The sequence below is a fragment of the Periplaneta americana genome, chromosome 13 (assembly GCF_040183065.1).
Source record: "Periplaneta americana isolate PAMFEO1 chromosome 13, P.americana_PAMFEO1_priV1, whole genome shotgun sequence".
Classification (NCBI taxonomy): Eukaryota; Metazoa; Arthropoda; class Insecta; order Blattodea; family Blattidae; genus Periplaneta; species Periplaneta americana.
In genome coordinates this window covers 108,602,680-108,630,171 of record NC_091129.1, presented here as the reverse complement: position 1 = coordinate 108,630,171, position 27,492 = coordinate 108,602,680, and the positions used below count along the sequence as shown (strand labels likewise).

General features: G+C 33.0%; 1 protein-coding gene across 2 annotated transcripts in view; it reads left to right on the top strand.

The window, feature by feature from the left end:
• The window catches only part of LOC138712215 (broad-complex core protein isoforms 1/2/3/4/5-like), a 218,606-nt gene extending 191,671 nt beyond the window's left edge, over positions 1 to 26,935 (top strand). The window contains exon 5 of one of the 2 annotated variants that reach the window (XM_069843752.1): positions 26,274 to 26,935. In XM_069843752.1, coding sequence (XP_069699853.1) covers positions 26,274 to 26,632 — 359 coding nt within the window. In that variant the 3' untranslated portion in view covers positions 26,633 to 26,935. Of the gene's footprint in view, positions 1 to 7,219; positions 21,519 to 26,273 lie in introns of those variants that run through there. The other variant, XM_069843750.1, reaches the window with a different exon arrangement.
• The last annotated feature ends 557 nt before the right edge of the window (positions 26,936 to 27,492 follow it).

Sequence of the window (27,492 nt, the reverse complement as noted above, 5' to 3'; positions counted from 1 at the left end):
AGTAAATTCTTTGTTCTATATTATATCGAATTCTCACCATATTACACAATGAATCACGCACACAGCAACAATCATGTCAAACTAGCACAACATTCACAACTCGACTGCATATAAAACTGATTTTGACTCACAGTAGCCAATCTTGAGTATGCTGGGAACACAGATGTTTCGGCTGTTTCCGATCAACCAAACTGGCAGATACCTGATATGTATAGAGCCTTAAGTAGCCTTTAAAAATTACTATTTTTATTAATTAATATTAAAATAATGTTACACATTTGAATTACCGTATTGCTTGTCTACAAAAAGGACAGGCATATAGTATGCATCTCTTTTTTTCATGGATATATTTTTTGGGAAAATATAGTGTAAAGACAACTCATATATAAATATATGAAAAGTATTTCTAGAATTGGTATATAAAAAAATGATCTATGAAGGAAAAAAATGTATAGTTACATTAAAGATTTTGATCTTCATTCTAAAAAACTCAGAAAATCGTCATCTTAAGAACTAAATAAACCATCTCTTGAAATCACTTCTGTGACAGACATAGAGCCATTATTGCCTTCAAACAATTAATCATTCTTATTGCCATTAAGGAATTATTAGCTAATATTACATTTCTTAAATGATGTAATAATTATCTCCGATTTCACTACATCCCATGTTGTTCTAACTAATTCACCGCACTTTCGAAATAATAGAATTTTTCCTTTTTCTTTTTGCTGTCACTTCAAAATCTGAAACTGCATCTAGTTCGCCTTCATGAATTCTGTAAATGTATTTTAATAAAGATAGCTAAAGATTTTAATTGGCTGGTTAGGCCTCATTAATTACAGCTGAGTTTTCAACTGGTTAAGATTATTCTTAACATTCATAATTTTGTGGCATCTAAATTGATGCCATACTATCAAGATAGGTTTCTTTAACAATCCATCAAAATTCCATCTTTCACTGCATACAGATTCTGTTTTTTTAGACAAATTTTTAAGGAAAAATGTGTCTTATAAAATAAGTCAGCAAATATGGTAACATACTTTCACAAAATTATAAAATTGTTGCTGTTCAGAGATCGATTTATGTATGAGTATCTAAAAAAAGTGACAATAATTCTCTAAAATTGAAACAAAATACATATACATGTTCTACTTATTATTACAGTGTCCAGAATTTCGCACCATCTTAAAACTTACACAGATATAAACATGTCTTATTTATTGTGTAGTAAATGAAAACTTAAACAACGAAGATGTTAACATTAAGAGAAAGAGAGAGAAGGAAATATTTAGCTTTCAGTATTTATCAATGATAGCATAGTGTGATTTTTTTTTGTACATTTACTGAAGTGTCATTGTAATATGCACTAATTAAAATTTACATTTGTCTTTATTACTAATACTTTTAAACCTTTAATTATACTTACGCTATTTTCACAGTATCAGGACCCCAAAACAAATAAATATCCCCTCGTTTTTAAATTTCATAAAAACTTTTTGTGACTTCCAGTGGAGACAAAAGCTGTAGGCTGCGGCACGATTCATAGTCATGTGATTATCATGGTCTAGTGATGGCCATCTTGACAATCGCCTAATATAAATACATGTTCAAAGGTCTAAAAAAAACAAAGGAATAGCTATATTAAACTCATGTTAAATGAGCATTTATATATAAATTTGTTCAATGTTGGCGATGTTATGACTAAGAATGTAATGTTGCGCCGTAGCCTGTCTACAAAAGTATACTGACATCACGTCAGCATTTAATAATAGGAAATAATTTCTGTAATTGTATGAAATAGTAATAAGTTTGTAATTGTGAATTGTTTGTGTCTCCGGATGTGTATATTTATAATTGAAATATATTTGTATACAATAAAAGTATTTTCTTTTATTACGTAGTGAATTCTGTACCTTAAATTCCCTAAAAGTCCTATATTTTTGTAATAATTAAAGTAAACAATCTGTTTCCTTATGTTTGTAAGATGTGTCCTTCCTCTCAGCAAACACAGTGAGTTTCCATTACTCCCTGTACATTTTTACTCTGATTCTACTATAAATTAAAACTCTCCTACACATTAATTGCATTTCCTTCTGAAATAATTAAATAAGATGTTATTTGTTTTTGAATTTCATAGACAGAAAATAATATATTGCATTGTTCATGACTTAGAAATTGAAGAATTTTTCACTGATTAACTTTATAACTTCTTTACTGTGTTAATATTAGAAAAATTATCTGGCTGCCTAGTTTCGACGTGATATTCGTCATTGTTCAAAGCCTGTGAACAATGACGAATACCACATTGAAATTAGCCAGCCAGGTAATTTTTCTAATATTAACGTAGTAAATAAGTTATAAAGTTTATCAGTTACTATACAAGTGTTAAAAGAGTGTATCCAACAATGAAGAAGAATTTTTATTTGAAAAAAAAAATAATAAGAGGAAGTAATGTACATTTTTCATTTTCGTTTTTACAGATTTTAGGGCTAGTTATGTATGAAATCTAACACCTTTGTGTGTTCATTCTTGGACTCACGTTTTTAGTTCCTCATTATACAATATAGAAGAAAGTATTGTAATGGTGAAAAAACGAATTTTGAGATTTTCGCGAGGGAGAGAGAGAGAGAGATTAAGCGATGCACCATTTGCCATTTATAATGAAGACAACTAATCTCACGTCCACATGCCTCAGCAGAGGTGAATGTGTGGTTAACATGATAATCCCTCCAACAGTTATACTTGCCTGGAAAACCATACTGATCAGGGAATAAATGAGGTGTCTCCATTTTCAACATATCCCTAGATGTAACGGGCTTCCTTACATTAAAGATCAAGTAAAATTTAACAACAGTCGTCATGCATTAATAAGCTCTTAAAAATTCTTGAAGATTACTTATGCAGCAGATATATAATGTTGTCATGAAGATATTTGAAAACAGGTTATGAGTTACTAAATTAATATTGTGATGGAGTGAAAGAATGATGACAAAGATAGTAAGGGCTAATAACAAAAATAAGACCTGGATGACCTTCTTGTAGTAAATTATGTAATGTATTGTTACTGGTGGTGATGGGACAGAAAGAAATGAGATAAGACAATTTTGGTATATCTTAACAATGGCAGAACTGGTGGTGGGTGTGATGGTATTGTATTGTTAGCGGTAGTAATTAGTATAGGTCAGTAGCAGAAAATAACATAATTTCTATCCTGTTACGTATAATGGTAAGTAAATTATTTTAATTAACTACCAGTATATACCATTTTAATTTATGGCTTTTAATATAACCCTCATTTTAGAATTAAATTAAATTTGTATTCGTTACACATATGAAAATAGGTAAGAAGGTACCGCCTGTCTCGACAATTTCATGAAGTTTGGGTGCCTGTTACTAAAAAAACTGTTACAGATATCTAATATGACATACTTGGGCATTAGGTATTATTAAAGATTAAAAATGTAAAAAACATTCTCTGAAAATCTTTTTTGGATATCTGTAACAGATTTTGAGTAATGTGCACCCAAACTTTTTGAAATTAACATTGAGAGAGGCAGTACCTTCTTATCTTAAGATAAGACTAACAATTTTTGTTTTTTCACTTGCAAGTATATTTTCTCCTTAAATAAAATATGATTCCCTGTTAATCATTGATGTAGGAATATTTAAATGAGATGTAAATTTATGGACAATCTTTCATAATCAACTACGATTTTAACAGGACTTCAATAATACCAACATTTTCTTTCTAAGCAGTCTTGTGAAAAGTGATAACACTGATATCAGTGAGAGCCTGGAAACATTTCTTGAGTTATTCATAGGGATCATAAGTATAGTCAGTGAGCTCTTGCCTTACACTTGGTTGTAACAATGTGTCTTCACAAGTTTGCCAGATAACGAAAATGATGCCATATAGCAGTGGTCATCAGCATCTACTGAAATGGGTAACGGGTAAGCACTGTATCGTAATATGCACCAATGTTCAGAAGGGGGAGGCAGAAAGCTAGCAGCCTTGGATGCATGATAGTGCAGTCTCTTATCCGCAGGTAAGAGACGCTAGCCTGAGGGTGTACTGTGCTGATGACTGCAATATAGTGGCTGTTGATGACAAAAATTTGTAGTCTTTTTTTCGTCTAGTGTGTGGAGTATATCAGAAGATGCATGCGGAAATGGAAATATATGTCAAAGAAGGGCAATAATTAGAAACGTCTTACAGTATAGAAAATCGCCGCAATATAATGCAAAATTGCAATAATTAATTAGGCCTTGTGTAAAAATATCACATCAACAATGAATGCCACTTAACTTTCGTGAGGGAAAACAAATGAATCGCACTTTTTAGAAAGGAACTAAGTCAAAATTTGTCATTTTTATTTCTTCTGATGAAATGATTATTACTTCCAAGAAGCAAAGATAAACAAAGGAAGGAACTTAAACAAACCTTTCTCTGTATCTCTAACATCGAGTTGATGTTTATATTACGGCACTAGTACACTGGTATTTATTCATGAAAGTAAGTTCTTTTGCTCTCCTGAAAAATAGAACATTTTGACTTAGTTCCTTTCTAAAAAGTGCGATTCAAATATATATGAATTTATACCACTGCATGTAGATCAGGTTTTTATTTTTTTTTTTTTAAGAGTTCTGAATCTTATTATTCTATCCAGTCAAACTCAACTCAATGGCTTATGACGTCATAATTCTGTGCACTGCTGCCCACTTGTCTTGAAGGAAGCAGATAAGAATGTATTTGCAAGTATATCAAGACAGTGGCAGTAATTTGGTTCATTTTCAATACTGGTATTAGAAGTGATAAATTTATGAACTATAGTTAATATAGTGTTAATTTATACTAAAAATTGATACAATCTTCGTGATACCAAGACTTAGCAAATCTAGAAACTCAACTTGAAGTAAATATCAGAAGTAAGAAAAGGAATATTGGTTTGTGCTACCGGTATCCAGTATTGTTGTATATAATAAAAAAATTAAAAAGAACAGTCATAATTCATTATTTGTTAAGTTGCGACTTTATCTCTTTTTCTCTAACTACCCTTTCAATGTTAAATAAAAGGCGGCAGCTACATGCAATTGAAGAGTAAGTAAATTGTTGTCAGGTAATAAAATTGACTTCTATGACCAGGTGTGCATACTTACTTACTTACAAATGACTTTTAAGAAACCCGGAGGTTCATTGCTGCCCTCACATAAGCCCACCATCGGTCCCTATCCTGAGCAAGATTAATCCAGTCCCTACTATCATAACCCACCTCCCTCAAATTAATTTTAATATTACCCTCCCAGCTACATCTTGGCCTTCCCAAAGGTCTATTCCCCTCAGGTCTTCCAACTAACACTCTATATGCATTTCTAGATTCACCCATACATACTACGTGCCCTGCCCCTCTCAAATGTCTGGATTTAATGTTCCTAATTATGTTAGGTGAAGAATACAGTGTATGCAGTTCTGCTTTGTGTAACTTTCTCCATTCTCCTGTAACTTCATCCCTCTCAGCCACAAATACTTTCCTAAACATCTTATTCTCAAACACCCTTAACCTCTGTTCCTCTCTCTAAATGAAAGTCCAAGTTTCACAACCATATAACTGTTTTATAAATACTAACTTTCAGCTTTTTTGAGAGCAGACTGGATGATAAAAGCTTCTCAACTGAATAATAATAAGCATCTCCCATATTTATTCTGCGTTTAATTTCCTCTCGAGTATCATTTGTATTTGTTACTTTGCTCCAAGGTACCTGAATTTTTCCAGCTTTTCAAAGGATGAATTTCCAATTTTTATATTTCCATTTCGTATTATGTTATTCTGGTCACGAGACATAACCATATACTTTGTTTTTTCGGGGTTTACTTCCAAACCTTGCTTTAAGTAAAATTCCCTAATCGTTTGTGGATTTTATTCTAACATATTCACATCATCCGCATATAAAACAGCTGATGTAACCCGTTCAATTCCAAACCCTCCCTGTTTTTTCTGGACTTTCCTAATGACATATTCTAGAGCAAAGTTAAAAAGTTAAGGAGATAGTGCATCTCCTTGTTTTAGCCCGCAGTGAATTGGAAAAGCTTCGGATAGAAAGTAGCCTATATGGATTCTGCTGTAAGTTTTACTGAGATACATTTTAATTAATCGAACTAGTTTCTTGGGAATACCAAATTCAGTAAGAATATTACATAAAACTTCTCTCTGAACAGAGTCATATGCCTTCTCTATTGGCAAATACATCAAAATAAGAAATGTTTGATTGTACCCGTATTTTTTGTTCATTCCACATATTGTACAGTACATTATTGCGTATTGAACAGTAGTAAGTGAAATAAATTTGCAAGGAAAACAGTGTTTAACGAACTTGCGAAGAATCCATGCTTCAGGGATCATGTCATTTATATCAAAATTACATGATTAATCACTCTTCCGATCAGAAAATAAATTATGACAAATTTTGATCACAACATTGTTGATTATGACGACTTTTTTTATACGTACAGTAGTTTAAAGCTGCCGCCTTTACCATTAACATACCTTGCACCCGCGTTCCCGAATAGAGCGCTAGTTGCATGTGCGATCAAGTTATCCGCACAGCGTCAACAAAGGCTTACGGGTTACGGCGAAGTGGTAGGAATAATTTGTGTTTATATAGATAAGCAGGTATTTTGGCGCGTCTAGCAATTGTAACCATGCAATCCTAATAGTTAATTGACAGCTGTGTAATCGTGTTTGAAGGTTCCAGACTCCTGTGAAAAATGAGTGCATCTTGAAAGATCTTGCTGGCACGTATTAATTTTTCATTTAGCCTACATGAACTTTTCTGTCGGCGTCAATCGTAAAACGATGTGATATTTCCAGTTTATAGTAGTTTAAGAATTGCAACAAGTGTAATAGCCGTACAGTAGATGTATTAGTGTTTTAGAATGGAATTATTGACAATATATAGTAAATAGGAATATACTTCAAAATGTATACCATTCTGTAAATTGCCGAAACTTGGATAATCCAAACGTCAATAGCTGCATGAAATAGTTTTCACTTTTAGGCCTAAGGTCAGTAAATTGTATGTAATGTAATTTATTCTTATGAAATGTTATATATTATTCAAATTACAGTATAAGCTAGTCTTACATATAACTGTTTCAAGTTAATTGATAATAATTTGTATAAAGGCAATTGAATATATGCATTTTTCTCCTACTTTGTTTCAGTGGCATCTGTCACTTTTCCGAACAACATGGCTGATTGCTATGACGTTGATGTGGAACGCACCGACGAACCCTGTGCATCGACATCAAACTTGACATTTGCAATGGGAGCATATGGGAAGGCACATGGCCCACCAAATCCTGTTGCAATGTTTTATCCTCAACTGTCAGGTTATGAAATACACCCTCTGATAATAAACCAGAGACGTAGGTCGGCGCATGAAAAAGTGGAAACAGAAGATGCAGCCACAGATTCAGAATCAACTGCATTAGGTCTAGTGACAACTCCAATACACAAGGAATTAATGCGGCATAGTTTTAAACAGAAGCAAAGATCTCCAAAGAGAAGAGCGCCAAGTACTGAACCGGGAGATCTTTCTGCAACATCAGGAGATAGTTTTCCCGAAAGTGCTACAATTGTTGAATCAGAAGCTTCAGACTATTCTGCCAAGTCTCGAAAATCTTTCTTCTGCAGAGCATGTGGCAAAGCGTTCAAGTTCCAAACATCACTCTTACGTCACAACAACAAAGTTCACATTAGCAAATATCAGTGTCCAACATGTAGCCGTGTTTTCTCTAGGCAGGCGTATCTCGACGTACACACCTCAAAACAAGGAAGTTCTTGTTTCTTAGGAACAGGCTATGCCAATACCTCACTTGTTCACTCTCCAAAATCTGAGTCCAGTTCAACCATGTCTAATATTAAATAGGCTATAAATCAAACCATAACATTTGTTACAACATTAGAGAAAATATTTAATTTTAACTCTGTATTTTTTTTTTTTGTGATATATGAGTTAATACACGCTGTGAACATAGTGAATGTCTACTCTTGTTACTGGCAGCGTATACTTATGATTAACTTAGTGTGTTACGGACTTCCTTGCAATGAAAGTTAGGAGACCCGAACAGAGAGATTAAATTAAGTAAGAAACCATTTAATTTCTGAAATGACTGAGTGCATATATGGGGTGAAGGTGGGAAAAGCGTGATTGCTTACGAATGTACCAGTATATGACTATCTAAAAAGGTATGTTTATGTTTCAGCTTCCCAGTCTTCCCCTTTCTTTATATAAATGTAATATACCTTTCCTTTTGGCCGGTAGCCAGTGTGTCTTACACGAAATGCTTTATGCATATTTTACATGCGCACAAAGAATGCAGTTGGAATCTGAAATAGAAAAGTAATTAGTAGGTTCTACTTAAGAAAAATATATGATTCAAATGTAAATATATTATTTACAATCATTGTGTACTTAGGGCCACGAAAATTTTCATTTTTACATTACAAGATTGCATGTATTGTTCATTACAGCAGAACTAATGAAAGAGTGACTGCCAGTTAAAAGGAAAGGTAAGCAGAAATATATTACTGTCTCCCTTTATTAGGAATGAACGAAGTCTGTTAATAGAATGGCACTGAAGACATTGCTGTGCTATTAAATCTGACATAAAATTCTTGCCATAATTATACTGTACTAAATTGTATAGTATAGAATGTATGTTTGTTTTGTTTGCAGCTAATGACAACCTTGCAGAATCTATGCTAGGCTAAGTTATAGGCTATATTAGAACTGGATTTATAATTTATCATGCTTCTTGATTTCAGTAATTTCAACGTTAGAACACATATTTATTTTGAAAGTAAGTAGACTGCACAGAAATGATAGTACGGTACATTTTTCTTCACATAGAAGTTTTTTTTCCTCCCACATAGAAGTTCCAAAGTTTGAACGGTCTACAGCTGTTAATATGGTTATAAGACGTCTCCCAATCAGTGACAACATTTACTAAACATTCTGTCTTGTTAAGGTTACGTGTCTTATATTAAAGCAGCATAAATTTAATGATTGAAATAGCGATGCTTGGTCATGTGTCCTGGTTTCAAGTACTTCAATGCTAGAAAAGAATCATGTTTATTGTGGAAGTGAGTGAAAGACCGCAAAAAGAATTTAAAATTTTCTTTCACATAGAGATTAGGGGGAAAGAAACTGATCACCCTACCCTATTATCTCCTAGCCTAGTTGCCTCATGAATGATTCCTTATTGGTGTTACTTAAGAGGTTCAAACCTGTCTTTGGACAGTTGACTAAACAACAACAAACATAGAGATTCTTTTAATTTGGACTATTACAGAGAGAGAGAAAGAAAGTGAGTGATGTTAGACACTAGGTCTAAGTATAGGTGCTTCCAAAACCAACTTCGTTAGGTGATCAGTCATCCCTCATTTTAAGGGACAACTCTGCAGTTCAAGATATTTCAAACTGTTCAGTGCAGAACAACATTTGTCCATTTTTCTGTGCAGCATTATTCCCTAATTTTTGTGAGTATTGCAGGCATTTCAGTTTTAGATATTGGGATGTAAGTGCTGCATACAGTTGTACACTTCCATTGTTCCATTATATAGTCTGGTCCTAAAAATAAATTAATTAGTATTAACTAGAAGGACAAACTTCCTACTTGGCTTTATAGGTCAGGACACTGCAGTCAACCAGGTGTTTGTTAAGATACAAAGACATCACAGCATTGTTGTTGCACTTATTTTCTGTGTCGAAAGTTCGCTTTGCCAGGTAGTATCATGTTTAGTCAACTGTCCAAAGACAGGTTGGAACCTCATAATTGACACCAATGAGGCAACTGGGTTGGGTGGCTAGTTCCTTTCTTTCTACTAATTAGTGTTACTCATTTCAAATAATTTTTAAGTATTGGTATGTGATTGGTTATTTTTTTAAATTTAGTGGCACAGTGACTACTGTCTTTTTTGTTTAAGAAACTTTCAATTTCTTGCTCACCTATGTTTCGACTCCAGAACTATGGATTAAATGAATGAATGAATTAATATAGCAAATCCACTTTCACAGTGTTTTTTTACAAAATTTAAGTTGCCCAATAGTAAATGAAATTTTGCTAATTAGAAAAATGTTTTTATGCTGAAGAGAAACTGTTTACACTTCTTAATCTCGCCTATTAAAAATCTCTTGCTTGAATACGTGGAATGGAATCTTTACAGCTATTATTATGGTAATAAACCCTTTGAGTCAAAATTAAAGAATGCATCAAATTATCTATGGTGTAGTGTAAATACTTTTACCTCTAGAGAACCTAGACCACTGTCTCAATTAACTATGTATTTCATCCCTTGAAATAAGGGTTTGAAAAGACTGTACTACCCTGATGACTAAAAGTAATAGAAGGGGAGAAATAATCTTCTCTCTTTCCAGGATTAGACACTTCCCCGTTCCAGCCTCAACATCTTATCCTCGATTTTCTAACACTTCTTCTTCCTGACAGTCTGTACATTATAGGTTTCCTTGGTGTTTTCTTTGAGGACATGCACATATGTTCTCTCCATCTTTCTGTATATTATATTGCTACTTCCTTCTGCTATTTGTTTATTAGCAACTGCCTTCCAATGAAGAACTCTATATGCCTTAGCCAAGTTACAAACATTTATGGAAATAATAATTAACAGAAAAAAAATAACTCAAAGAATGCAAATGAAAATACAATCAGTGAAGGTTAACAATTCCATTACTGATGACTAAAATGGTGATTTAAAATCTGGCAAGACTATTGTTGATAATACAGTATCATCACGAAGAATTATGGAAAGATTGTAATGTCGTCTAAAATTTTCTAAGTTGGTTGAAATTACTCCTCGAGCTCTAATGGATCTTTTTTTTCCTCATTCACCTTTGTTAATTAACCACTGTCTCAAAACAAATTGTGGAATCTGTTATATAACCATCCTGAAGTCATCACAATAAGCTAATATATCGACTTGTCTAGTAGATTCTACATTCGCAATTTAGTGAACTTCTTCCGCACTCTATTTCCTTTTAATGCAGCAGCTAACTTCGAATGTACAGTGTGATAGCAAATGTATCTTAGAAGAGCTTCATGATCACATTGCCACAAGACTTGTGTGAGTTCTTTTCTTATCTCTGTTTAAGGAGGAATTTAACTGACAATACATCTATTGCTTCTGTCTTCTTCCCCCATACCAAACACCACCTCATTCATTGCTTATATGGTGACTCATATTCTAAAATACTGAATTCAGTAATTTTATTGAAAGGCTGCCTAAAATGTTGTAAGTTATTTCTTGACTAAAATTAAATTTCAGCTAAAAAAATGTTTTATCATGTGCTGCTACTTCCTTACCAATATGCGCATTAAGCTCTAATTTTTTTATTTTATTGTTGAGCTGAAGAATGAGTAGTATCATACTATTATCGAGTTGGAAATACTTCAAAACATCTCATTCTTTCGCTAGTGAAGTAATGACATTGTAAAAACCATACATATAATTGTAGGTGCAGTGAAAAGTAGTAGAAATTGAAAATTTACAAAAATATTATAGTAGTAAGAGTCCCAACTGAAACAAAAACACCACAGATTTTGTAATTTTTAGAGCAAATATTGTATTTTTCTTGAGAGGGGAACTCAGCAGGGAAGAAATTTTAATGGTGAGATGAGGGGACAGTATTCTGTTGTTACATGGTATTAGACACTTAATGATTAATCGAGGCATGGCATTGCTAAGCTTATGGTAAACTGATAAATGATAATGTAGGCCATGCTTTTTATTTAACTTCGTGAGTTAAAATAAATATAACAATTTAGTTACTTCCTAACACAGTCTCATATATATATATATATATATATATATATATTTTACGATAATTTAACCTGATTTCTCTTTATCAGTTTTTTTTCTCATTTATTTTATGTTGTGTACGTCATGGCAGATCAAGTAATGCAGCCATTAGCACATTGTGACAAATTTCAAATAACTTCTTACATAATATGGATTTAATTTCCATTGTATTTTTTTTATAATGTATCTTATTTCATACTTTCTTTCCTTCAGTATCTGTTCTTTTCTGACATTTGCAGAGAGAAAAAAAACAGTGTTGAGGGTGATCTACTTCAGAATATGCGAGTCCCCAATCACTCAGCTAAATACATTGAATCCACTTGCTAAGTTTTACATAAGAAAATACTTTAATTTAAATCGTCTTTCATATTTTTATAATTATAAGGCCTACTATTTATACATAAATATTTCTCCTCTGTGAAGTATTAAATGATAACTTTCTTCATTTGCCCAAGCTGTGACGTAGTTCAGAGTTTCAGGTATCTTGCACTTAACTCTACGTACATTTTAAGGTCATCTTTGTTTCTTGTGGCAATAAACTAATAAACTGAACTAAGTATGATACCTCATACGTCACAATTCATTTTGATATCTTGTTGCAATAGTGTTAGTCAAATTATTGGTGAAGTTGCTGCAGACATTTATTTCAGTTGGATTCTTTTGATGGAACTTTATTTTACAAATCAGAGTGTAGATTTCTGGAGCTATGTAGGCCTAATAATTTAGTATGGTTGGTGTACATAAGAAAACTGTTCATAGTGAGGTGCTTGAAGTTTTCCTAGTGTTATAAAAGTGTGTGATATAAAGACAAGGCTGAAACATAGTACACACGTGTTCTGTGGCAACTATTAAATTTATTCTACAGCAATCCAAAGACAGGGATGTAAGAGGTATTTCATCACCTTTGAATACATAATGGGGAAACATTGTCCAAGAAAATGTATGATAATGCTTGAATTATTTATTTTTATAACTGATCAGTATCACATCAGTTATCAATACTCTTCATCTCAACAGCCTATGGCGTAATTCATATCAACATGTGACTCTACATTGCTGTGTACAATGCCTACTTAATACCTTGATTAGAAATTATTGAAAGTTTGATAGTTTAACAATTTGCATATAATAGGCATGGTGTCCACAAATTACCTTTATAACTCAACTCTAAATAACAAAATAATGAAGCAAGGTACATTTTTTTTTTTTTTAATTTAAAAGGCAATCTGTCAAAGTTTTGTTTAATACTTCAATGCATCTCCCTAAATGCAAGCTCTTGTTTGCTTAAATACAACAGCGAATCAATTATAAGTTGGGGAAAAAAATCCTATGTGAGCGAACATTTTCATTGAAATAGACAAGATGTAACCTTGCATTTTCCTGAATGGCATCAGCAATAGTATTCCTATTCTTCAGGAAAGTGCTGAGTTGCAATTTTCGTTTCAGATGTTGGGCAGAATCTTTGTGTTTGTTCATGTTCTTAAAATCTGAAAATCCTTCTTTATTCCAAACATTGTTGTTATTTCTTTTATTGACATTTTAAGATATAATATTTATGAGTAGCCGTCTATGCTTATCCAATGCATTAGATAAGCATAGATTGCCATTAATAAATATTATTATATTGTGCTTATTGCTAAAAAGTAAACTGGGCCAACAAAATAATTTTTCTGAATAGGGGCTACTGCATAGCCATGGAAATTCAGAAAATCAAGAGTTTTTGAAGTTAATATTATAAGATTTACCTTTCCCCCCTCCTTTTTTTACACTAATACTTAATGCTGTGGTAAGTCATCCTGTTGTCAAAATGTCTTTTTTGTCTTCATCTTTTCATCTGGAAAATAACACACAAACAGTATCATTAACTGGATTCATTATCACACACACATTTAACAAACTTTCACTTACAAACTTCCTAACATCCTCACAAGGAAAAAAAGCAGAGCAGTACTGTGGGTGTGGGTGGAGGTGTCAAGGCAAGGAGCGAACAGTATCAAGCTTAAAACTGGTTTGGGAGTCCACAGCACAGATGCAGGGATGCTTGGTTGTTGAAAACGTCCGTTCACATGTGTAGTAAAACGAGTAAAATCACAGTTTTCTGAGAGAATTTGACGTCACGTTATGGTAACTCTGTTTGGGGAATGATGCAGTTTGGATGACACATTCTGTTCATGTCCACTGACAAGTATAGTATGAGAGAGAAAGAGAATGATGAACCCTTGCTTGCTCTTTGTCTTCCTCCCTTCACTCGATAAGTTGAGTCTGGCTACAGTATGCAGGGTGAAAAGTAATTAAACCTGCAAACTGTGGAAGATTGTGTGGTTCACCAAAACAAACGGTCTTCTCTAATGTCATATTTTCCTCAGAGGCTTTATTAAACTGGCAGAAGGTGTGTGCGTTTTTCAGTTCATGAGAACTCTACAAATTCATATTTTGTTGTATGTCTTGACCTAGTGCAGTGCTTTATTAAACCGATCTGATGGTGCGAATATTTGCTGCAGTATGGGAAATAAATGATGATCCTGAAGTCTTTCACCGCGTTAAACAATCCATGTCCCGCCAATGTAACCTTTGTGTACAGGTCAATGGAGATATTTTTGAATATCTTTTGCAGTGATTTTGGTGTGTAAATGTTTTTGAACATCTTTTGCAGTGATTTGATGTGTAAATGTTTTATAAGAGACTTCTGCAATAAAGTAGTGGTTTGTGTTACATTAAGATCTGGTGTCTTCGCGAAATAGTGTCTCACAACACAAATGACATTAAAGAAAAGTGTTTGTTTTGGTGTCCCATACAAACTCCCGGAGTTTGTCGGTTTAATTACTTTTCACCCTGTATAAACAAGAAGACTGAGACTTAGGAATGAAAAATTAAATACACGATTCATTAAAGTATCTTATAGCATTTAATCTGAAATTGTAGGTGAAGGGTCCCTTCGTAATTGTGAAGTTTATCTTGTGGCTTAATATCCTTCAGTAAGCATGCGATCGCAAATACGTGCCGAGTGTTTAATGTACAGTTGAACATGGAATATTCAACTGTTGACTGCATTAGAAACAGATTTTGTAGGGCTATGAACAAAAGTTTCACAAACACATTCAAGATCCTCTTCACTTGTGCTTGTTTGGACACTACAAGTTTCTATAATCTTTTTGTGTCATTCACGGATTATTGATCTTGATGGTGGTTCCTTCCATACTTACTCCCGAAATTTCGTGACTTACTCAACACATTTGAAAACCAATGTAATGAGAGATTCTCTTTTAAATCAGGAAAAAAAAAGATACCTCACTCTATTATTGTGTTATTTAAAGTTGAAGTTGTAAAGATAATTTATGGATATCATTTATTTTGTAATAATGTTGTGGTACGATGTTTTATTTAATTCCTAGCTGGCAATATTTGTCAGTATTTGTTAGTTTTTTGCAACATTTCATGAATATTTAGACTGTGCAGTCTGCTGATACTCGTGTGTGTATTCAGAAATGATGATAAAATGTTCACTTGCAGTTTGCATTTGCTGTGTAACTTCTCAATGCTAGATGAAACAAGTAGTGCTGTGATACATAGTTCACATATGCCTTCCTTCTTTTTTTTATGCTTAGAAACATCAAAACTCGACCCTAGGATAGAGTTGTTTATATGTTCGTCTTCCACTATATATTGACTGGCTTGAAGTGAAACCTTGTTTATACTAAAGTCAGAAATCAAGTACTGCAAGAAAGTAAAAATAGCTCTTTATTACTCCATACAAGGAATGAAAGAGGTGAATAAGTTTTTAACCCATCACAGAAAAAAATGATAGGATTTGATTCATATACCCTTATATTTTTAAACATAATTCTCTTTTAACTCATTACACTTATTGACATGTGAACCACTAGTTTTTTTTTTTTAATCACCTTCAAGGTAACAAGGAAGTGTAAATGTACTATAAAATACAGAGCCCACATTTTACCTCTATATCTCATCATCTTTTAAGCTAACCATTTAAAATTTTAAGACAGATCAGGGAACCCTTGTTGAATATCCCATATAAATTTTAACATTCTAGAGTTGTCTGCTAGCGTTTGCATTGAGAGAGACAGATAGTGAGAGAAAGGCAGCGTACAACATTGTCACATCATACTTCACACACACGTGCAATACAAGTAGCGCAGGAAAGAATTTAAATCATCAAAAGACAATAATGACCTTAGCCGTTGATTACTGTAAGCATGACACCAAACAAATCCTCTTTCCTTCACTAAAAATATTCTTTGCACTGTTCTCAATTCCACACCACATGGTTCTGCAGTCGTTTCTTGCACGTTGGCATTGTTGCAGCCAGCAGCATGATGGCCGGCAGCGTTCTGCTCGTCAACGTTTTTAAAGTAATTATATGTCGTAAATACCATTTTCCACACCTGCCTGTGCAATACTTGTCTTTTTACAGTCTCTTCTTCCACTTATTTATCTTACACACACACACACACAGTAAATGTTAGTTTTACTTACCGTATTCAATGAATTGAAACGCTGACACGTGAACAAACAAACTTGGGAAGTACTTGTTACAGACTAATTCTGATTGGTTCTACTGTACAAGCTTGTGATGTCACATACCAGATTACAATTTAAAGGTTATGTTCATCAATCCTTAATCTGTCTTAAAAATTTCAAGTGGGTAGCTTTAAAAGTGATGAGATCCAGAGCAAAACGTGGGTTGCTGTGTTTTGTTTTATAATAGATTTACACTACTTTGTTGCCTCGAAAAGATTCAGAAGTTTTTGACTGAAATCAGTCATTCACTCCTTCCATCACATTATACTTTTTAAATTCTGTTCGACATTTAGAAACAAAAAAAATTGTCTGTTGAAGCCCCATATCTGATAAATATGATGGATGACAAGATTCGTGCAATTCATTTGAGTTTCAAATGCTCTCTTGAAGGATAAATCCTTTACTTACCTTCCCTCGCCACTTGGTTAGAATAATATTCAGCATGGATAGTGACATCAATTTCCAGGAAATCAACCATAATAATTTCTTCTTCTTCTCAAGAAACTGAAGCCATAACTTTCTTGGTTGATTTCTGCGCTCTGAACATTTTTGGAGTGGGAGCATAGAAATGCTTCCACTATTTTTTTTTTTATTCAGTTCGAGATAGTGAATCCATGTTTCATCCATTGCAATAATTTAACTTTAGCAAAGAAGGGCAGCACTGCTACTTACAGACCTGTTACTAAATCTATGTATGTGAAAAGATTTGTTAAATCTACATACTCAGACTTCAACAAACAAAATTTGGTAACACATCTCAAGGGAAAAAATGGAACTCTCTGCATTATAATCCATAGTTAATTCCCGATTTATCACGCAAATCGTCTGTAGCTGCATTTAGGCTGGCCATGACTGTTTGGCCAAGCACCTGCATAGAATTGGAATATATCAGTCCCCTAACTGCCCATTGCGCAATTCAAAACAAGAAATGGATTCGGAACACTTTAAAATCTGTGCTTCAGTGGCTGACCATGACAATATCTTTGAAAAATATTGGAGTGCAAGAGGTCAAATGACTTTGTCAAACGCCTGGCATTAGAAAACAACAACAACATAATTTAACTCCCCAAACTTTGTTTCATTTCTTTGATAACTGGACAATTTCAAGGCAACACTTCACCCTTACCTGCTTCTGCTTAGCATTCATTGCTTTAGTGGCCCATCTAGCATGTAATAATGTAGTTACATACTTGAAAATTCCTGTCAACTAATAGGAAAAGATAACATGAAGACTATTTGTGGTGGAGACGATTGCCATCTGTGGTGGCCTAAGAACTTATCAACTCTTTCCTATTCGTATTTTAATCTTAAAATAAATTTAGATTTGTTTTAAAGATGAGTTGGCATAATTTACAGTTAATAATAATTAAGGTACTACAACAAAATACATATTTACCATCTTTAAAAAACATATTTGTATCTGAAAACAAAGTGCATCAGTGAATTGTAACGTAAGTTGTGAATTACAACAAAACAACAGTATTATCGTTAACATTTTATGTTCTTTGAGGTTTAATTCAGGTAAAAATTCAAAAGAGAAAAATGATACTAACCCATACATCATTTGAATCAAAATACAGTTTTCATCTAATCTGACACACTGCACCCAGGTTTCTTATGCTTGCAGCTATATTTTTACAGTTATTTTAAAATATTGTTTTTTTTTATTAAGGGGGATGATGGGTGAAATTTTGGTCATTTTCAGTCAAAAGTCGCATTTTTTCTTGTAAAAAATGAATCAGCAATCTCTTATTAATAAGTTGAGCAAGTTTCAATGCTCTGCAGTGCTCGAAAGCATAAAACTTACGCAATATATGTATAAATGGCTGGGCCCTTCAATTCCATGCACATTTTTTTAGAACATTTCGTCAGGTTCAAAGTGTAAAGGCTCTTACAGTTTTGATACTAGGGACATGAAATTTTTACTGCATGTTCTGTACACTGTAGTTAACAAAACAGCACATGGGTTTTATGATTAAATGAATACTTTTTTAAATAAAAAAAATGAAATATTTATAGTGGCAATGGAAAATTTTTATTTTTAGGTATGCAGTGATTATACAATTTTTTCCCCCCCCTTTTATAGTAAAAATATAGGAAAAATAATGCTTGATTTTTGCTAAATATGCCACTGGTCTTGCAACAAATATTTCAAACATTTTACTGAATTAAGCGACACATTTGATTTTGGAATATGCAAATTTTTTTAAATATTTTTTAATAACTCAGAAACTAATGTGACTCACACAAATCACCACATCATTATCTATCACACCGTGATTATGTGTACAAAAAATCACAGACATACAGTAGCTTGAAAAATCTAGAAAATAGAAATTTCACCCATCCCCCCCTTTAAAGATATCACTCCTTGGAATGTTATACAGTTAAATATGGTTGAATCTATTTTCATAAGTTATGAACACTTTTTTATGGTGTATTCCAATGAAAGTTCCACAATTTTCGAGGACTTACAACCAACGAGGTAAGTTGTAATTTCTAAACATTATGTAACATTGGTTGCCATAATACTTGTATATAAATAAACATGCACATTTTGTAAAGTTTTCGAGATTTCAAGAAATCGTCAATACCTAAATAGTAGAAGGTATTATTACCAGAAGATATTCTTACTGCTGAAGACTTTGTTTTAGATGTAGATGTTTTAAGCAATTGATTATACTGTATTTATATTATGTGACTGAAGTTAAAGTATAATTTCACCATCTATTTTTATAATATGTGATAAAGAAACGCAATGTCCAAAGTAATTTGGATTTTAAATTTTGTGTATTTAACAAGTAAATATCCGCTAATAAATTATTAAATTTTCTGTTCCTATTAAAATTCTTACAGATAATATTCATCCTAATGGATTATACTTTCTCATGCCTATATCGAATGCTTTTAATCAGTTTAAAAATTTGATTCAGTTTTGTAAGCATATAGGAATGTATAAATGTCCTAGAGTTTTATGACAGTATTTCAAAGGTTATGTTACAGTCTTCACATGAAACTTCGGAATCCAGAAACATAAGCATTGAGGAACTCTGTTTTGAATAATAGCACAATTTCTTTTTTTCTGGTTGTCAGTACGAATTATGATTTTTTGTGATAACATAAGAGCAACTCTTGATTATTCTGGATGGAATTTTGATAACATTTAAGTAATAACGGGTGAGTGAACTAGTTTCACGAAAAATGACTGGATATATACATTTTAAAAATTCAAGTGTGTGTATACAAATCTTAACATTCAGGGTCTACACATTGTAATTTATATATTCTCAGGGCATCTGTATGTATTTATTGATAAACATATCTGTGATCTAAATTGGTATAAGCTTTGTTCTTTAAAAAAAACTTACAAAACAGATTTTTCAAAATACCAAGTTCTTGTAAGTGGCGTACCTACAATATGCAAAGACTTACACACTATAAAAATAATTTAAGTGTTCTTTGGTTATTTAAATTTTGTAAAATAACTGATGGGTCTGGGCTATATCCACTGCCAGATAATCTAAGAGTTGGCATTATTTATGTTTAACAAAATAATTTTAACAGAATTTACATTGTAATTTAATACAATCTCAAATATTATACTTTTTTAATGTCAAAGATTTTGTTTTAGAACTTAAATATACATAAATTATTTTTCTTGTCCTGTTGTCACAAATATTTTATATTTCTTGTGTGCCATTTTTAATTATATTTAAAAACTTTTGTGCAGATTAGAGCTTACTGTAATATGTTAAAAAAACTTACCCTCTTTATTGGTGCCACATTTACATATTGCCAATATAAGATATGGCTGTTACCTTATAAATACTTGTATTACTTTCACAATCCACTATATTAAAAATGGATGATCAGTTCTTTATTTTATTTTTCAGTTTAAATATTTTATCGAGAACATTATTGCTTGTAACAAATGGGGATAATATGTTTCACGTGATAATCTGCTCAAATTTCTACTCTTTAATATCCCACCTTACATTGCATATATATTTTTACAATATAAAGTTCATTTTTCCTTCTATATCACATCAATTATTGTGTTAGCCAAAAATCGCTAAAAATCAATATTTTTCTAATATTTTCGCATTCTTTATTTCTTTTTTTCTCTCTTTCAAGACAAGAATTTCTCTGTACTTATGAAAGTGAGTATTTCCTCATTTTTGTGTTTGGTCTATCAGTTATAAGTTTTCTTAATTTATTTCATTTTAACAATAAAAGAAACTAACTACATTAAGCTTTAACCTCCACATCAGTAGCAAGAATTCACTGTTTGTACAGTAATGTGACAAGTAATTTTATGTATTGGGATGAGTATTAATGGTCACGTTATTTTCACTTGTATTAATAATACATAGAAACAAATCTTCATCTTGATGTCAATACAAGATTTATTTATTACCTGTACTTCTTGCCTTTAATGAGGAATGTTTTATTATGAACATTTGGAGGGAATATTTTTTCATGTATGTTTTTTCTTATTTTTTAAGGAAAATTTCGTATGGCAATAATATGGAGCTTCAGTTATATTTTTTTTAAACAATTATACGCATAAAAAGCTCGCAAAGATGAAAATACAGATATTAGTATATAATTATAATATTTGTAGGTAATAATATGTGTTCTTGTATTTCCATGTTAATTTTTATTTGTATTAAATATTTTGTACTACATTATACTTTGGGTTTGTTTTGAATTCATATTTCATTAATTTTACTTCACTGCGTGGTGTATGTAGTATGTATGTGCTATAATTTTATCTGGTATCGAATGTATGGTTTATATTGTATGTATATTGCCGATGAAATTAAGCGGCAACTTGTGGATTCTAAATTTTATTTATGACGCTGTTCTTTAGTTTCGTATATATATTTACAGAAGGCAACAATAATGCTGAAATTGTCTATTTACCTCTTCTGAAAATCAACAAATATTAAACAGATCATTCTTTGTTAATAAAGGGATGGTTGTAAATATATTTTGAGCTATTTCTCAATGAACGTGGGAAAGTATTTGAGCTGTCAGTGGCACAGATGTTCATAATATGTAGTATACCCAAAAATGGAATTTAGGAATTTTAATATTTTTTCAAAAAAGAGAGATTTGAAATCTTTTAGATGTAAAATTATACAATCTTGACATTCATTGACCTGAATTAATGTGCTGCTGGTTATGACACTGAGAGGAAACTGAAACTCATGGACTTAAGCATTGGACTTAACTGTGATGCTTTATAACAGTAAAAGATAATTTTACAATGCGTAAAAACTGTGCTTTTTCAAGAATAGATTCATGTGCATAATGTCTAGCTAGAATGTGTAAAATCTTATGCCATAATTTAAAATTAAGGAAAAACGGTGATAATGCAATCAGTTCAAAGTCCTAAAAGTAGATATGTAATAATATTATATGTGATTCTTACATTTTTTTTCTACATGCTTTTATATTGCTTATGCCTACATTATGTATACGTGCTGTTTAAAAGTTTTTAAGCAGAACTAACAGTCATTTTCAACTCAAAATATTTTTACAGTTTATTTTAAAAAAGAGTGTACCTTAGTGGAATGTTAGAATGTTAACGACCTACAGGATATTATCATGTACAAAAACCATATAAAATTGGTTTGGCATTACTTAAATATAAATTGAAATGTTTATTTTTCCTTTACATTCAGTTATATCAGCATTGAAACTATGTTTTATGAAATAGTAATTATTTCCAATTATGGAGGGAATGCATTCAGGACCAGTTTGTGAAAATGATCGTGTATAAGATGTGGAATCATAATAAAATGGTAATGTTTCTTATCATTGTTAAAAATAACAGTTATTGGTGTAATTTTCACTCTATAGAAATCTGGGCGGTTTTAGATAGAGAATATAGTTACAATAATACATTACATGAAATGAAACTTCGTATGTTGTTTGCATAGCTTAAAAACAATAAAGAAAGAAAATTTTATAGGAAAAACTTATTTGTCCAGGAACATGTTGAGTAGACTGTGAAAACGTAGCATGACTAATAATTAATTCCAAGCTAATTTAGAAACACAAGTAACTAATTTTGTAAGTTCTAAAACAGAAAATATGTCAGTTTTTTATTACAAGAAAGATTTTTTTAATGTCATATTTTATTGCAAGAAGGCTAAGCAATGGATACCTATATCTTATATATTTTACATTCTATGACATCTGGTATTAAACAAATATTAGTTGATTTTATATATTTTATGAGTTTTGAGGAGTTAAATGATCTTCATAATATATTGTTTCTTTGACTGCTTTGAGTTTACTAAATACCCTATCTTGTTGTTTCCCCAAACCCACTTTTATTGCATATATGATCTTGGCCTAGTCGTATATATTCATTCATTTCATACTTTGAGCTTGTATATATCATTTTATAGCCATTTCTCAGACAAATTACCTGAATGCATAACCAGTTAGTACTTTGTGAAATAGGTACAGAGCATGTAGGAAGCATTATATTCTAAATACAAGAAAGTCCCTCCTCAAAATGTACATCTGTTTTATGTTTATTTATATAAGGCCTATGTATTGAAAGCCATATTTGAAGCAGTACTGAAATGCTGTGTATAAAATGTTTTTTCTGATTTAATTTCAATGTTGAAGACTAGTATAGTAGCAGCTTAAGTTGCCTGTTTAGTTGAATGTCAATAGTATAAAATATATTAAAACGTGAAATCAAGTTATTTATAATTATATTTTTTATACTCCCATAGAAAACCTTTACCCATCATTCATATCACTAAATACAAAACATTGCTTTATGATCACAAGACATTGGATTTATATGCTCTAAAAGCTAAGAATGCCACTGAGTGTACTGAAGTGAATGTGGTGTCCGTTAGGACAGTGTTTCTCGACCGCTGTGCCCTGCGATCAATTACACTGGGTCATGAAATACTCTCCTGGAATTTGTTAGTCTACTCTTCTAAGCATTTTTCACGAATAAATATTTATAGTGGAAATATTCTTAGGATAATAATTTTCGTGACTGTGCCGAAAAGCACAGATCCAGATCGTCTTTAAACTCTAAATTCTAAAATATAACCACATAACATATGCGTATCTTATTTTTGAATGACTGGAAATTTTTCAGACTTAGAAATCTTTCGACATTCGAGAAGGGAAATACTGCTGTTTATGACCGGTCATAAAAATTGCCTAATATCCGATTACAACAATCGGTGGTGAATCCTATGTTCTCAAAACTGAACGAAATAAACAAAACATTTATGTTGCAGATGTCAGTGACCAATTAGTTGAAAAAAAATATATATATATATTCACTTAAACTGAAGATTATGGCAGTCTATCTGTTCTTGATACTGAATAGACATAGTGAATACTGTCTCTTAGCCAGTTTGCAAATTTTTATCTTTGCTCCTGTAGGTAATCTTGTGTGATGAAGTCCATGAGAGTGATGGAGGTTTCTTTCAAAATAGAAAAGAGGTATGATTATGTATGTACAAGATTCAATTGAAACATAAAACAAAAGCTGAATATCGTGTCAGACATACCAAATTTGCAAATCGTATATTACATGAAGATTAAGACTACCGGTACTTAAAATATTTAATTTTCACGTACCAATTTACATTCCACACCAATGGCTGCGTTAATTGTTATAATTATAGGATATGGAACTCTCAGCAACCAAATGATATTCATATGTTCTTGATGCTACGATAGGCTGCATCTGTGGCTCAAGTGGTCTTTGTCCATGCAGCTCAGGTTCGATTGCCAGTCAGGTTGTGATGTAATTTGTGGTGGACAAAGACTATGCAGAGGGTTTTTCTTGGGGTACTCCTGTTTCTCTCTATCATTCCATCAACACACTCCACCTCCCCTCACTTCGTTTATCATCTACAGTAGTAAAAATATGCTAGGGTGATGTCTTGGGGGTAGTACGGGTTTCCAATGCTAATATAGAAAGGGCTTGGAACTTAAGGCCTGTGGGACCTGACTGTATCAGGGGCTGAGACAGAATGGCCCACCTGTCAACGTTGACTGATCAGGAAGGGCTTATCAGCCTACTCACATGTGGATGGGACCTAGCTCTATCAGGAGCTGAGGCAGGATGGCCCACCTGTCAGCGTTGGCTGATCAGGAAGGGTTTGTCAGGCTACTCACATGTGGATGGGACTTAGCTCTATCAGGAGCTGAGGCAGGATGGCCCACCTGTCAACATTGGCTGATCAGGAAGGGCTTGTCAGGCTACTCACATGTGGATGGGACTTAGCTCTATCAGGAGCTGAGGCAGGATGGCCCACCTGTCAACGTTGGCTGATCAGGAAGAGCTTATCAGCCTACTCACATGTGGATGGGACCTAGCTCTATCAGGAGCTGAGGCAGGATAACCCACCTATCAACGTTGGCTGATCAGGAAGGGCTTGTCAGGCTACTCACATGTGGATTGGACCTAGATCTATCAGGAGCTGAGGCAGGATGGCCCACCTGCCAGCGTCGGATTCACGAATGCCACCCAGACCATCTGTCATCACTTATATAGAGCACGCAATGGTCCAAAATGTGCATTAGTGTACAGACCCATCACAGGTCCAGTCTTCGTAAAGTAAAGCCAAGATGATCTGAAAGTGAGTATGTGGTGCAAGTCATATGAGGGGGTCAGAAGCAAAGGGGTACAAGTGACATTTCTAAGAACATGAGTTGAGTGCATCTAGGGTAAGCTAAAGCATCCAAAATTTTAGTGACAAAGGAATCTGTTAACCACATCACACGCTAAACTTGAAATAAAGAATTTCACGGAATTTACGAAAGCTTGAGTACTTTCAACCCATAGGTGGAGAGAGAACCGTTTCCTTGAGGGGACAGAGCAAAACCATAGAATCCCCATATAACAGGGTTATGAGAAACGTCATTTACCTCTTCCCCCCGTTATAGCTTGACCGTGGTAGGCTACAGTATATCGGAATATGATTATTTAATAAAGGTATTTTCGAGGCCATGTTTCTTACAGTGTTACATCCACATCCGTGATGTTTCGGACCGAGTTGTATAGGGCTTGAACTGAGGACTACTACAAATTATAACAGGGCATGGCATAGCCTAAAACACTCTCCCTCTTTTTCTCTCTCATACAGAAACGCATGCATACATCAATAAATCTACGTAACAGTGCTAACAGAAACTTTTTTTATATGAAGTTAACCTTCTTGAAGATATCATACGAAATGTAAACTCTATTTTATTTAATCTCGTCTTTAAGTTTACACATTATACCGGGATCACGTTTCTTTTTTCTGCATTGTTGTGCAGTCTGTTATTCATATTTCTTCAAGTGGCGGCCTGAACATTTGCGGACTTCTAACACATGAGTACAGGCTGTTACATAAGAAACATTACAGTGCTTCCATTCCCCAAATGAGGTATAGAAATTATTCTTGTACATTCAGAATTTAAAATAAATGTTATGGTCCAGACACATGATCTGAAGACATTAATTCATCGATTTAAGCACAGAAACTTAATCATAAACAAAAGCAAAAAAGATATTTCGAATTCAATATTTTATAACGTTAATAGAAAAAAGTTCAGACAAGTTTGGGGGGGCAATGTCCCCCCATAACTCCGTCTATATTTCAACCACATTTTCTAAAAAATAACTTAAGTGCACTGATACCCTTTTGCTTCTGACTCTCTCAATGTTAGTACCCATAAAAAGTTTGTTCACATTGTAAAATGAAAATAACGTATTTTGCTAGTTATTTGGGTATCAAATTCCGGACATATTCGATTTTCTTGGTTGTAATTCATTTCAAGTGTGAAATTAACACTTTTTTTTGTGTGTTCCAGATTTTAATTACAATGCAGAGTTCTTCGAACACCTGGATCCACAGTATTTGACATCTGCAGTTCCATTGTCAAGTATGCCACCATTACATTTTGGTAATGATTTCACACAGAACAATGTTAGTGCTTCTCATGAATGTCCAGATTGTGGTAAAAGATTCAATCATCCTCGTTCTCTCATTCAACACAGAGTTGTACACAAATTTCGGATGAAGTGTCCTTTATGTCAGGTACCAACAATTTTCTCAAGGAAGTACACTCTTATAAGACATCTGCAGAACATTCACCAGAAAGGTCTTGAAGAAGCAAATCTTGAATGGAGACAAATAGTGAAAAAATATGTCTACACAAAAGAACACTAAAGACTTGTGCAATCTTGGTGTTAACTAAAGCCCAGCATAGACTGAATTTCATACTGAGTTTTCAAATAATATTTCCAAAATTAAGTTAGTATTATGAATGTCTTATAGCAACGATATATGTGCAGTTACTTGTAAAAGACAGGACTACGTGCATTTCGGGTTTGCCAAAGATAACCAAAGAGGTAAAGACTGTTACAGACCTTATATGTAGTCTATTTAATTAATCGAATTATGAGAGTGATATTAGTAATTGTAATTGATGTAATTATATAAAAAATAAAAATTAATTTGTTGGTTCATCAATTTCAGCTTAAAGGACTTAAATTACAGATGTATCTAAAATTAAATAATAATACATGAAAATAAACAAAGACAGACTATAATAAAATTACGAAATGAACTGCAACTCACGCTTTCAAAAAAAATTTCCTTTGATCATTCAGTACAAACCGTAACCACCAAACTTTTCTCTTCCTCTCCGGGTTGAGTCAATGGGGATGAAGGTGAAATGATACATCAAAAGGTATGTAAGCACGTGTCTTTGCAAGGAGTTTTGGGTCTGTGGATGAGGAAGTATGTAGGCTCCAAGCCTATTGGCCACTTGTTTCATTCCATGGATCACTATTCCATTGAAGATGCTTAAAAAATTCTGAAGAAGAAAAAAGGCTGAAAGATGGACATCATCGATTGGATTAATACATTTTGTGGGGGAAGAGAGGAAATCGCAGAGCACTACTGTACTGTGTCCCACGATTTTTGACAGGCAATGTCAACCTTATCCCCAGCTCCCACCCCTCTGAACTACGTGCATGCTTTCTCACACTTCTAGTCCGAAAAGCATTAACTTAATAGTTTGAAAT